Source organism: Thermobia domestica, chromosome 2, assembly GCF_964235325.1.
Source record: "Thermobia domestica chromosome 2, izTheDome1.hap1.1, whole genome shotgun sequence".
Taxonomy (NCBI): domain Eukaryota; kingdom Metazoa; phylum Arthropoda; class Insecta; order Zygentoma; family Lepismatidae; genus Thermobia; species Thermobia domestica.
In genome coordinates, this window is record NC_137455.1 from 72920946 (window position 1) to 72934561 (window position 13616).

The 13616-nt window shown below is 35.1% G+C and overlaps 2 protein-coding genes across 12 annotated transcripts in view; both read right to left on the reverse strand.

Moving 5' to 3' along the window:
- l(2)k09022 (HEAT repeat containing 1 homolog l(2)k09022) overlaps positions 1 to 13557 on the reverse strand; it is a 108388-nt gene extending 94831 nt beyond the window's left edge. For 2 of the 11 annotated variants that reach the window (XM_081741872.1, XM_081741883.1), the window contains exons 1-2: positions 13378 to 13557; positions 5638 to 5714 (exon numbers count right to left, since the gene is read on the reverse strand). The gene's annotated coding sequence lies outside the window, so the exon portion shown is untranslated. The other 9 variants (XM_081741857.1, XM_081741861.1, XM_081741875.1 and 6 more) reach the window with 7 other exon arrangements.
- On the reverse strand, positions 4099 to 5748 carry LOC145679075 (ciliated left-right organizer metallopeptidase-like). Its single transcript, XM_081749670.1, has one exon. The coding sequence runs from the start codon at positions 5746 to 5748 to the stop codon at positions 4099 to 4101; it is 1650 nt and encodes a 549-aa protein (XP_081605796.1).
- Positions 13558 to 13616: the final 59 nt, after the last annotated feature.

Genomic DNA, 13616 nt, shown 5'->3' on the forward strand with positions numbered 1-13616 from the left:
CTGATGAAATAACCCAAAACTCCTCCACTTCCTCTCACGGTTGTAGGAGCCTACGAAGCAACCACTGCCTCTGAATCGCCCAATGTCAGTAAGATGAGTCATGGTTTCAAGCAAGAGGATGAACAATTGCAATGAAACAGGATCATTGTTCCCCTGAATGATAAGTACTGATTGAAGAGACTACCGTCCAATCGAATAATGGCGGGAACCAGGCTTCATATCGAACATTTACTAACTTTACCTTTCAGGCCATCACTCGCCCAGTACGACTGAGCGCTACCAGTTTCCGTCCGCAGTCACTCGACTCTGAGTCCGAACGTTAACATATTCAGAGCTGTACCATTAACCAAAAGCCAAACAAAGAGAAGCATGAAACAGAAAAATCCGTCCAAATCCGAGGCCTTATTTGTTTTGCAGGTTCGATAAAATGCATCTTTTCCGTGATGGGGATCAACCCAACACAAACCCCAACCTGGAGGACTAGAGGCTATTGCAGCATAATGCTCAGCGTCCCTACACAACCCAGAAGTTGTGTCCGTCAAATTTCCTGTGAATGCTTTTTTTTTTTTTTTTTTTTTTTTAACGTTTTAGTTTCATAGTCATTGCAGTTATCCTCGTTCAGTTTAAATCAGTTCGCAAACTTTGCGTCGCTGCTCCCTGGTGCTCTGTAACAAGCTTCAATGGACGCCACGAGTTATTTAATGATGTAATTACAAATTCATAATTAAGATTTGTGTCACAAGGTGCTTGAGAATTTTGACTAGTGTTTCTCGTGGCTGTGTGGATTGCGACGCGCCTTTGGCATCCTGGCTTCGATTCCTGGCAGGAGCTCATTAAGTTTGAATCACAATGAATCACAAGTTAAGCTTTAGGTCCACATCTCATATAGCCTTGCTGTTAATATGGACACTAAAGTTAAATCCAACTTAATTCAAAAATTTTAATCAATCAACCATACGCTATTTTCGCGAAGTGGCAAAATCTTAGCACAGTGGGCAAGAACGCCGACAGAATCTTGATATGCCGACTACGGGGCCTACAGAAATATTTAGTATACTGACATCGAATTGATTTGATTTCGAATTCGCGTTGTTTGCGGGCCTTGACGTATCCATCATCTTTTGGAACAACTAGTGCCAAATACTGAATTAATTGCATCTGTGGATAATGTTTTCCAGATTTTTAAAGACTGTAATCTGAATAGGCAGGCCCGTCTCATGAGTGGAGCAAGACCTGACACTATATGAGTATCGCACAATAGGAAGAGAGAGGCTGTTCAAAAAGAGTGATTTCTGATCCACTCTTGGAAATAGACAATATTTGAAGATGTACCATCATTTTGTAAGGCGAATTGATTTGATTTCGAATTCGCATTGTTTGCCGGCCTTGACGTATCCATCATCTTTTGCAACAGCTAGTGCCAAATACTGAATTAATTGCATCTGTGGATAATGTTTTCCAGATTTTTAAAGACTGTAATCTGAATAGGCAGGCCCGTCTCATGAGTGAAGCAAGACCTGACACTATATGAGTATCGCACAATAGGAAGAGAGAGGCTGTTCAAAAAGAGTGATTTCTGATCCACTCTTGGAAATAGACAATATTTGAAGATGTACCATCATTTTGTAAGGCATTTTTGCAAGTATGTACTATTAATATCGTAAAACATATAAATTTAACAGTGGCTAAGATAACTATAACGCATACTCGATTTAACCTTTAACACGGCTAAAGTTTGTCGTGAAATTTTTATGGACTAAATATGAATTTGTAGACTATCAAATTCTAAAACTTGTTGTCCTATATTCAATAAAGTAGAACATTGCGTATCAAAGGGTTTTCGCAAGTGAACTCGTCGATAATTTGTTATGTTATGTTAAGATTGGAGTGATCGGTCCAATTAATATCGCACCAAATGCTACCTGTTACATGGGTGATTACTACTTTGTATGACTTTTATCCTAATATAGCAATAACAGATTCTCCATTAACGTAACCATACGTATTACAGCTGTACCTGGGAATCACAGTTTGCAAATATATTAATAAGTATTTCAGGTCGATATGAGTAACAATTTATTCTTGTGAGACAAGCAAATAAGTAATACATTTAACGTTTTCTCTATACTCAGGGTTTAATCTCCTGTTACTTTTGCAAGCTGGCTTTACTTCCTTCATGTTTTGTTGTGCCTTCCGTTTCATCGCAGACATGTTTCCCATGACAAGAGGCAAACAATGTTCCTAGTCGAAAATCTGTTTTGTGGTTGTAAACGTCCTTTTTTTTTTTTTTTTTTTTTTTTCCTATTCTCATATTAGCTGTCATCCATCCGAAAAGTTAATAATAACCGTGTAGAGACATGGTCCTACCTACTGTACTTATTCATAATTCAATTATAATAATCAGTTTCATATTTTCCAATGCTCTATTAATTTATTACTTTTTTTAATATTTTATTTTTATTCTTCGTTGGCGATCAATTTTATTTAATTTTCAAAATTAACTTTTTTTTTTATTTACATATTTGAAAGTTCAACACCAAAACAGAAATAATAAATTAAAAATGTGTTCTATGATTCAAGTTGGTTAAGTATTTTGTTCAGAAACAAACGGTTGAGAGTATATAAACGAGGTTTCCGTGCAATTTCAAATTTTAAAAACTGTCGGAAAAATTGTATCAGTGTACTTAAGCTATAGTAACTCTAATATCATATGAAATTATAATAAAAAGTCACCTTTGTTATTTCACCTCTCCATTACAAACCTTAGCTCTAAAAAGTAGAAGTTGTTAAATTTCGATACTGAACTTAGCGAATAATTTTCACCTATTAGGATTCAATTGGGGCTTTTCATGCTAAGAGGCAAAATTAAAGAAGAGAAAGTGCTGAAGAAAATGGTGTTTGTTGCAATATTTTTGAATACCCCAGTCCTGAGATATACAAGTTTACGCTAACGTCTCCAATTCACTTATTGGCATGAAGTGATCAACAAAAATGACTGCCCTCACAAACTGGCTGGGAATAAAACTTACAAATAAAGAAATAAATAAATAAAATGCTGTCAACGTACTTATATGGCAATAGTATATAAAAAATCTTTAGAAATTAAAAATAGTAAAGCAATTGAGGTCAAGCAACTTCATATAGATTGACCGATTTTTAAACGTTTATTACGGTACTTGAAACCCTGCATAATGTAGATAGATTTAATCTTTTCGTGCAGGTTAAGAACGGCCCAGAATACAAAATACGGCTGCAAAATAGTGTTTATTTTTGAGCAAACAAATCTCTTGATGCTAGACATTTATTGTTAGCAAACTTCCATTTTGTTAAACATGTTGGGCAGATATATTTTGTTTTAACAGAGGGAGGTGCAAGGGTTGAGAACAAAGGCAAGCGAGTGGCATAGCTTTAGAATGTTTCAGACAAGTGCTTATTAGGTGTTAGGATACATAAGATATATGGAATGCTTTTCTTATGGAGGCACATATCGAGGTCACGCTCTACCTTATTACTGTAATTACAGATTTGCACGTTGTGTAAATGAGTTCTTTGAACATTAGTCTTCCTGTGTAAATTAATATATTTTATTCTAATATTTCTAATTGCAACCCGGATCGTCCTCAATCTCCATCGCTGAAAGTATTTTTACTTATTAAATCAGTGTCTGTTTTCCTTATATTGAACGTGAAGATGAGCGTTAGCTATATATATATATATATATATATAATAATAATAAAAAAGTGTGCTCCTTTTAAAAGGCTTGAATTTGAGCATGAGTTAACTCACTTTTTACACTCTGAGTTTGAGCTAAGCTTAGCTCGTTTTAAAAGTGAGCGTTTACAACCCTGGCTTTTACCTCAGCTTACCTCAGCTCCCGGAGACAAGTGCCAGGATAATACCTTGAAATTTAGTCCCTATCCACCTTTCTCTTACTTTCTTTCTCATTATGGATCTAGTTGTTGTTATTGTTCAGTGTGGATTATTTCAGCGTAAATTATCATGAAGACTCTGGAAGGTTGTTAACAAATAAATAAACCTTACAAAATAATACAAAAATTTAATTGTTTTCGAAATACGATTCGAATGATCTGTCAGATATTATACTATATACACTACTAAAAATAGCACACAAATATAGAAAATTTTCATCACAGAATTATCTTGTAAGCATGAACATGTAATACCTTTAGATTTAACATTACTGGTTTCTAGCAATGGATTAACAAACTCAGTCTGAAGGCACAAATTATATCGGAGAGGGCAAAAGGCATTAACAGGAACACCATCAACTGTCTTCAAGTTAATTTTCCGATTCAAAGGGCACAGATAGTAACTGCCATTAATATTAATTTCGATTTCTCGTTCAGATTTTACGCATCGAAACGGCACAAATTCAGCACGAAATGCACTTCCATATTGAACTACGATACAACATACGTTTCTGTTTGATATTTCGTCTCTTGTAGCATTCGCTTTACTAGCATGTATTACCTTAGGTCGGTACAAACTGCATGGATAAAAACTCGAATCATTAACACAGATAGCTTTGTTCACATTATAAATGTCGCAAGTCTCTTGGTTCTCGTATTTACAACTATATTCAGAAGCAAAATCGAGCGCACATTCCGATATGTGCTCGCAAACACTCCCGTTTTCACTTACATCAATGCGTACTCCTTTCCAATCTATTTTATACCACCCAGTTGCCTCCAGAAAAGCCCATGTAAACGGTTGAATCTCTTGAACTCCTTCCTCGACTATTGGTGTCATTAATGCGTATGGGAAATATCCAGGATGCCAGTGCGATGATATTTTCCCATTATTAAATGCTAACGCCAATCCTCCACGTAGTATGGACGCGGAACAACCAAAATTTTCTCTAATAAACTGGATAACATGCGGAAGCACTACTGTTGCAAGACCATTATTATCTATCTCAATAACTTTACTGATGTAATTACATTTACTACTATTACTGTTCCACGGACAATTAATATATTTATTAAATAAAGAACCTGAAAATCCAAGAACATGAAACAGCTCATGCTTAATAACATTTTTTAGTTTTCGAATATTGTTTTGCAAAAATGTATCTTCCAGAAACCGTGGGCAAATGCCAATTACCGCAGCAACAGGGCGCTGATATTTAATATTACCAATTTCATGAGTATCATAATCGCATGGAACAGCATATGCCACCTGATCATATCCAAGGCATGACGTATGATACAGAACAAAATATAAAATCAGATCTGTATTATTCACTCCCTTTCCAGATAATATAGATGAATTTAACGGTTTGTCACTGACTGAATTATACACCAGCTGTCCTTTCAAATGATCATCTGGGATACGAAATTTAAGTTCTTTGTAACTACAAAATTCTCCATTATAATTTCTTTTAATTCGTGAACATTTACCTGTATTTTGGCCAGCTGACCACACGCTGGAACAAGCATATTTTCTATTTAACAATAAAGACCCATTAATTGGAACTGTCACATATAATACGTTGGACACAAATTTTACTACATTATTAACAGTGTGATTACAGAACGTTATAATTTCTTTTGTTACATTCCCATAATAAAACACAGACACTCGAATATTACGAAAGTTTTTACTATTTACACTTACTCCTTTATATTCTAGGATTCCAGTGTTTCTCAGCTGACTGACTGAGCCTCTTAGTTCAGGAACAGTACTACATATCACTAGAACGAACAGAAAATAACCTTCTTGTAACATGGATTTTAAATAACATTTATAGCATTATCACAATTTACCAAAGAAATCTGCAGGCTTTTCAAGTTCTATAAATTTCACCAGTCTACATTTAATGTTTTTTTGTCAATTTTTTTTCCACTGTGATATCTTTGAAATGATCATACCATTATTAAAATTGTTGTTTCTTGCGATATGAATTGACGGTGGATTTATCTCCTATTAAAACATATCCTGGAAATTTCCAACAACTGAAGCTGAAATTACTCTTGGCAGCTTTTTCTGCATCTATTATCTCGATATTTGTATCACCACAGATGAGAAAAAATATCTTCGTCGATATATGCAAGAACAGAAGGCACCATCCATGCCTAACAAACAAACAAAAAAAATCAATGATTTAACATTCCAATTACTTAAAACCTCTGGATATGTTTTCACTTATTATTTTTTGAGAACTCTACTCAAATATTAAAATAAAACTGCATGCTTTTTCAATACAAGCAATTTGCAAACTTATATCTTATGCATACAAACACATCAGTGAAAAGAAAAAAAAATGTTTTGACGAAATTTATAATCCTTTATCGTAACAGAATTTCAAAATACGAGGACAACTCGTTATATCTGTTGCCCAAAGAGTTAAGCAAGAAACCACAGATAGATACTACTCCTACCCCCAACTCACTCTGACCCCATTTCTGCACCAAGGCTATATGGGCATTGATGGATTTAAACCGCTATTCAGACAAGTATCCCACCAGGAATCAAACCCTAGGCAAATGCACAGGAAGTACACATGTTAACCACTTCTTGCCATGAATGGAAACTTCCATTTCTAGAGTAAGTTCTTATGTTTTATCTCTGTAATGCAACACGCGGTTATGAAGGAGAGGACCTACATATGGTTATCAAAATAATATAAATACCTGAAAAAAGTACATTTTTTTAAAAAAAAAAAAAAAAAACAGATTACTATGCCGTTGGACCACCTCTCGCTCTCACCTGTACTTGTTACAGATAACAGTGACTCTATTACTCTAATGCCACATCCAGTGACAAAATCACTTGTTCGGCATAAAGTGCACGCTTGCCGAAAATTTCTAGGTAAAATATGATATGGAATATTTTTTGTGAAGAAATGAGAATGTGAACATAAGTAATTACTGTCAAAGCACAGCATATTGAAATGAATTTTGAGTGACGGAGAAAGTACTGTATGTGTAACTGGCTCTTCCTAGAGAGCAAAAAAGCCGGCTTTTTTGAATCGATGGTATTTTTCACATAAAAAGCCGGCTTTTTTGGGAAAACGGGAATTTTGGAAATTTTGGCTTTTTTCATTTTCATGATTTTTCTATTTAAATAGCTTTCTTACAGTATAATCCATAGTTATATAAGATATCATGACCTAAATGTCATATTTTGCTCTGGAATTCACCATCACGATGGATGGAGCACACGTTTTGTGAATTAAAGTAAACATAAACTATGTACTATTTGAAGGCAATTTTAGAGGCATTTTAACTTTATTTTAACTTCTGAGTTATCGACAGTTTTTCTTCTCTAGATCATTTCATTTTTAGTCATCCGTGTTTCATTTCTTAGGGCTTAGTACTCTAGCTTCTAGCACATAAGTTAAACTTATGTTTTTCAATATATCCATCATAGCGTACGTTTTTTAGTATATCCGTCAGAACGTATTTCCACATTCCTGTTGTACTTTAGCTGTGCAATGATTTAGCAATAATCTTCCGGATATAGCTTTGAATACCACTTTATAGAAATAATCAGTAGCGGATTTAGAAAAGTATTTTGGGAAGGGTTTCTGTGATTGTTTGGAATTTCTAAAAATTCCTAATTTTTATTTGGGAAGAGCTTGACGTGTATGAGACAGGCATAACTAATATTTCGTTTCGTTCGTGTATTCAGCAATACCGGTAATCTTCCGGATGCAACCTTGAAATCAGTTTATACTGATAATCAGTGGCGGATTTAGAAAAGTATTTTTAGGAGGGTGTTTTCTAGTAATGTTTAGCTTATTTTTTCTAGAAATCCTTTTCTTTTTTAAATCTGGGAGGAGCCTGAAGTTTATGAGTACAAACATAACTAATATTTTGTTTCTTTTGTATATTCAGCAATAATTTTTCAGATACAACCGTGAAGACCATTTTTATACTGATAATCAGTGGCAGATTTAGAAAAGTATTTTGGGAGGGTTTTTCTTATTAATGTTCAGTTTTTTTTTTTTTTTTAAATTGCCAATTTTTATTTGAGGGAGCTTGAAGTTTATGAATAAAGGCATAATTAATATTTCGTTTCTTTTAGAAATTCCATAATTTCGGGGTACACATTTCAATCCGAAAGACATCCTCACCATAACCCCCTTCGCAAATCCGGAATTAGTAATAACAATGATTTAAAAACGGTAAGAAAGGAAGTCAGCCAGGGCTCACAGCACACGCATTATCTCTACACTCACAGATGGAATTAAGAAAAACTCTTGTCACAATGGTCGAATGCGGGGTTGAATCCCGGACTTGTTGATAGAAGCGCAAAAGCTAACCACTCAATCATGTTTGCTGCGCAGTTGTGTTTAACTTAAATCTTTTCTCTCTCTAGGCCTATGAAATCCGAAGGTTCAATGCCGCGTTCACAAAAGCACTCCATTGACTTCTGATCTTATCCAATTCGATCGAGTTTCTATTCTGTATTCCAATTTCTGCGAGATTCATCTTAATATTGTCTTCCCAACTGCGCCTGCGTCTTCCTAATGGACGTTTTCCGATTGGATTTCCAGTGGAAACTTTGAAAGGGTTCCTACTTTTTTTCATTCTAGCTACATGACCTACCCATCACAGCTTCCTAGACTTGATGACACTAACGATGTTTGGTAAACCATATAAATTGTGTAGTTATTCGTTATTAAGTTTCCGCCATTTCCCATTCCCGTTCCCCTTGGGTCCGAATATTCGTCTCAGGGTTTTATTCTCAAATACTTTCAGTCTGCGTTCTTCCCTCAGCGTAAGCGACCATGTTTCTCAACCATAAAGCACATGTATGATTATCGTCTTATATATTTTAAGCTTTAAATTCATCAACAGAATCCGCGACGACAATCGACATTTGATTTCTTCGTGGATATGATTTTGCTCTGGTAATTGTGACCGTCAGCCTGGCCACAAGACTACGTTTTGGACGAACAGTGTATTTCTTTTTTAACTTTTATTCATGCAATGAAATCATTATTTTACTCATAGAAGAGAAAAGCTATTTTTCTTGCTGGTGAGAAATTCAACTCTTTCTGCAGGTGTTCCTCAGTTGCTTTTATCATTTCTCACGGTAGAACAAAGGACTTGTTGTTTTCTAATACAACGCTTATCGTCTGGACAAAGTGCTTCGTAGCAGCAAACTCATTTTTTTCTTTCCCTAAAAATAGTTACCAACTTATGGTTTTCACCACTATGACTATTTTCCATGTACTTTCTTCATAACGACGTTTATTAAAGTTGGGAATATTTTTGGACACGAAGTTGATATTGTGTGTGAACGAATTCTCGTCGTCTATTGTGTTCTCATGCACACATATTGCGTCATCCTTCCTACCGTGTGAACAGTGTTCATGGCTTGTAGGGAGTCGTAGGTAAAATGACTCATTCTCACAATTACCAACGTTCGATCCTTTCCACTGAACTGTTTTATGTATAATAGTAGTGTAAAAAAATCTAACAGTCCTGGAAGAAATCAACTAGTTCAGCCTGCAACATTTTTTCTGACTATCGCTTCCAAGTTTTATTCCCACGGGACCGAAACATGTGTTGCCAGTGCTCTCCATTATACCGGCGTCATATTTGTGTTGTTTAAAAATGCTGAAAACTTTGACACTTCTTTATTATTTTGTACCACGCACTACCAACCCTAAGTATAGTGAACGGGAGGTTCCCAAGCGTTGGTAGAAGCGAGGAGTGAACCTACGCCGTCAGAGTAAGAAGGAACGAAAAGTTTTGCCGCTATATTAACATAAGTGGAGCGCGATGAATAATTAAGTATACGATAGGAGTCTTATTGAGGTGTTAAATGCAAAAGTGAACAACCATTTTTTGAATACAGCATTTCTTTGGAGTCAACAAATCTCATCATGGATTAGTGTTTCCTGTATCTCCCCATCCCCCTCGGCCTAATTACGCAGTGAAAATCTCATAGTGCGAATAATAAGTATATAGTGCAAGTGATATTGAATAGAAGGGCTATGTTTTTAGTGTTTTATATAGTGTGTGCATATCTACGTCTACTATGCGATATTAAATGTCTTAATTTTCATTATTTCGTTTATTCAATTACGTAAGCACAACTTCTTCTGTTTGAGCGTTTAAACTCTGTATAGTGAAAATTTTGTGTTGTTAATATTTCTCATTCTCCTCCGTATCCACATATATGCCTGTTTAATAAATAAGAATTCATCTAAGGAAATACCATCGTCTTCATTCATGTGTGTATGAATCCCTGCGAGCAGTCGGCTTGTCAGTCGCGTATATGTATACGCATGCATACGCAAAAGTAAGTATAATCCAACCTGAGTCTCAAAAGCACCAACGTTGCTCATGTCAAATCACTTGTTGTATTTCAATGTCATCAACCTGCGCCTGAAAAGAACATGAGCCTGGACCAGAATTGTTATCAGCTGTTTTCTTAGGGTATTCTCCAGAAGCCAGCGCCCAAGGGAAACGGTAGGTAGCATAATACTGATTCTAGATATTTGAAAGTCGAAAACGTTATTTGACATTTTGACGTAACCATAATTTGTAATATTACGACCCGGTGAACTTCCATGTATTCCAGTTTTCTCTGCACTCCTTTCGATTCTTCTCCTATCATCTCCTATCAGATTTACATCACCAGCATACGCCATAACCTGGTGAATACCATTCACCTCTAGGCCCTGGTTACTATCTTTGATTTTTCTTATAGCGTACACCGGAACAAAGCTCAATAATAATGGCGATAACGCATCTCCTTATTTCAGGCATTCTCGACGTGGAAGCTGGTGGACAAGAATTTTTATACTCGGACTTTACTCTGGGATTAATTTAAACACATTTTAAATAATCTAACTAGCTTTTTCGATATTCCAAATTTTGTAAGAATGCCGAACAATATTTCCCTTCTAACCGAGTCGTAAACCTTTCAAAAATCAACAAATAATTTATGTACTGAGTACATAAAAAATGGATAAAAATTACCATTTCTTTTTGCGTATTTGTCAAATGATAAAATATCTGGTCGATAGTTGATCGATTTCGCCTAAATCCAAACTGATAACCTCCAATAATTTCATCTGTATATGGGATTAATCTTGTTAATAGAATGTTTTGGAGGAAATTATGGGATGTTGATAGAAGAGAAATGCCTCGATAATTATTACAATCAGTTTTGTCGCCTTTCTTGTGACTTGGAACAGTCATTGATTCTTTCCATTCTTCTTAAATGTATTCCATAGTTTTTCTGTTCTGTTTTCTTTTTTAAAAAAAGATTTGTAATGATATGTTGAATTCCTCTTGTTAAAAACTTCAGAAACCTTCAGGACTAGATAAACCGTGATGATGGTTATATATTCTAGAACCTTGAAAACCACACACTCAAATGAACAGTCTATTACGCATATATGATCCATGAAGAGAAAATTCGGTACCTTCTCGATTCTAAACAAGCTTAAGGAATAGTCAGTGCATTACCGAATTCGAAACTTTACCGATTTTGCAGGTCCGATGCACCTGATGGGTGGTAATAGACTATTATTACGTATATGATCAATGAATGAAAAATTTGTTCGAAATATTCATACAATGTATATGAAAGTTAAAACTACACAGAAAAGTTTTAAGAATGTACAAAATCATCAGAAATGAAACTCTTGATGTGCAGCCTTTAAGAGTATCATATATATATATTTCTCTCACGCTTTGCTTTATTTTGTTTCAAAAAGAGAGTGTGTGATATTTTGAAGTAAAAATACTGCATACATTTTTGCTAGTTATTTGTATATCACTTTTTTTTAAAAAAAAATATTTACTTTCGTATATAGGAGGGTAAAAATTTATATACATAGGCTAATCCTTTGAAACTCACAAGGTAAATATGTTAAAAATTAAAATTGTTTGAAAAATCTTTTCGAAATTCATGGTCTATTTTAGAGGTTTTATATTATTATGTGTATTAACCACTAATTAAATGAGTTTTCGTGTTGTAGAGAAGCGAAACAAAGCCTGCTTTATCAATATAAAGCAAAATTTTGAAAAAAGACCAAAATTTCCCAAGCAAAAAAGCGAAGCAGGAAAAACCGAGTTTTTCTTCCCAAAAAGCCGCTTTTTTTTTCCCGAGGCCTTGCATTTCTAGTTTTTCCGTTATCCTCGTGTATACGTTTATGACGGGCCTGCTCCCTATGAACGCACCTCTCGCTTATGCTGGGGCTCCCAGCTACTTTCCTGCCCTGCCTCGGTTAGATAACATTCGTACCTTTTAGTTCACGCTGTATTTATACTGAGCCCTCCTGAAGTCAATCTGCGAGTGGTAATGGAGCTCATCTAGTTCATGCTCTGTTAAAAGAAATATAAACCTCTAACCTGATCTGAAAATAATAAAGAAATGTCAAAATTTGGTAGAACCGTCTGCTTCAGTAATGCCCTTTCTAATTAATTCTGTTGCCTACAGAAATTTGGGCATACGTTTAATTAAAGGGATCCAGCCTTATTTTCGAACAAATAAAATTTTGCTTATTTTTGTTAATATTAGGTTTAGGGCACACTATTTTTTATCTTTGGGGTAAACTTTACTATACACGCTCCAGCTGCAAATCGATAAGTAGAATCGCTTTAAAAAGGTATAGCAGATTGGGGTAGGATAAAGGAGAGTAAGGTAGGGATAAGTAGGGTAGGGTAGGGTAGGGTCGGGTTAGCATAGGGTTAGGGAAGTTAAAACCCATTGTGTTAAAATTAACAGAGTGCAATTTGTCGCCTCTCGTAAAGACAGCAACTGGAGCGAGGATTGCCAAGTTAACAGCAAGGTTCTACAACACAGGTTCCCCTTCCCATTTAGCTGTAATAAAGACAGAAAACAGCGTGCCCTGCGGGGCTCTAACCCTCCTTCACTCGCTTGGCAATATTATGTTAATTAAATATTAAACTTTGGTACAGAAAGGAATCAACCTAGCACCAACCTATATAGGGGGACCTATGTTCTAGAACCTTTCTCAAGTGAACCCCATATTTGTATTAACAACCCCTTAAGTGCACTTTCGGTAAGAACATAGTCTCTGCAGCATTTTGTATTTCTCATTTCTACATGAGGTACGATTCCATTATTAAATGACACAACTTACAATTCAACTATTTTAACTGATTTCTTCCATAAATCCTCCATTTTCTACGTACTTCTGGATCCTTTCAACTAAACATACTCCGAAATGTTTTCCTTATAAACATATTTTTATGGAAAGGATTACATTTTACCTGTAAATCTTCCAAAATGTGGTGCGAGAAAACTACACCAGCACCAAATTTTCACGTGATAAATGTTTTAGCACATTATCATGTTCATATATTAAATAGAACTCTTAAATTTACTACTGTAAAAAATGACATTCAAAAGCTATAGACTCACATTAATAATAACTTAAAATTTCTTTTTTGCTCGTCTCCACGTGCTGATGTTCCCATCTATTGTATTTACTTCTTCTTCTTCTTCACCAATCTAATAACCCGGGGAAGAAATACCGCTAAACAGTTATATATTGTATTAAGCAGATAATAAATTAATAAAAGCGCTGTACATATGAGGTATTACAAGTGTATAGTGGAAAAGTATAAGAACCACGTAAATGTTTTCTGTAGTAAACATTT

Coding starts and splice junctions, on each gene's coding strand:
- LOC145679075 (XM_081749670.1), bottom strand. CDS start 5,748: ATGTTACAAGAAGGTTATTTTCTGTTCGTTCTAGTGATATGTAGTACT.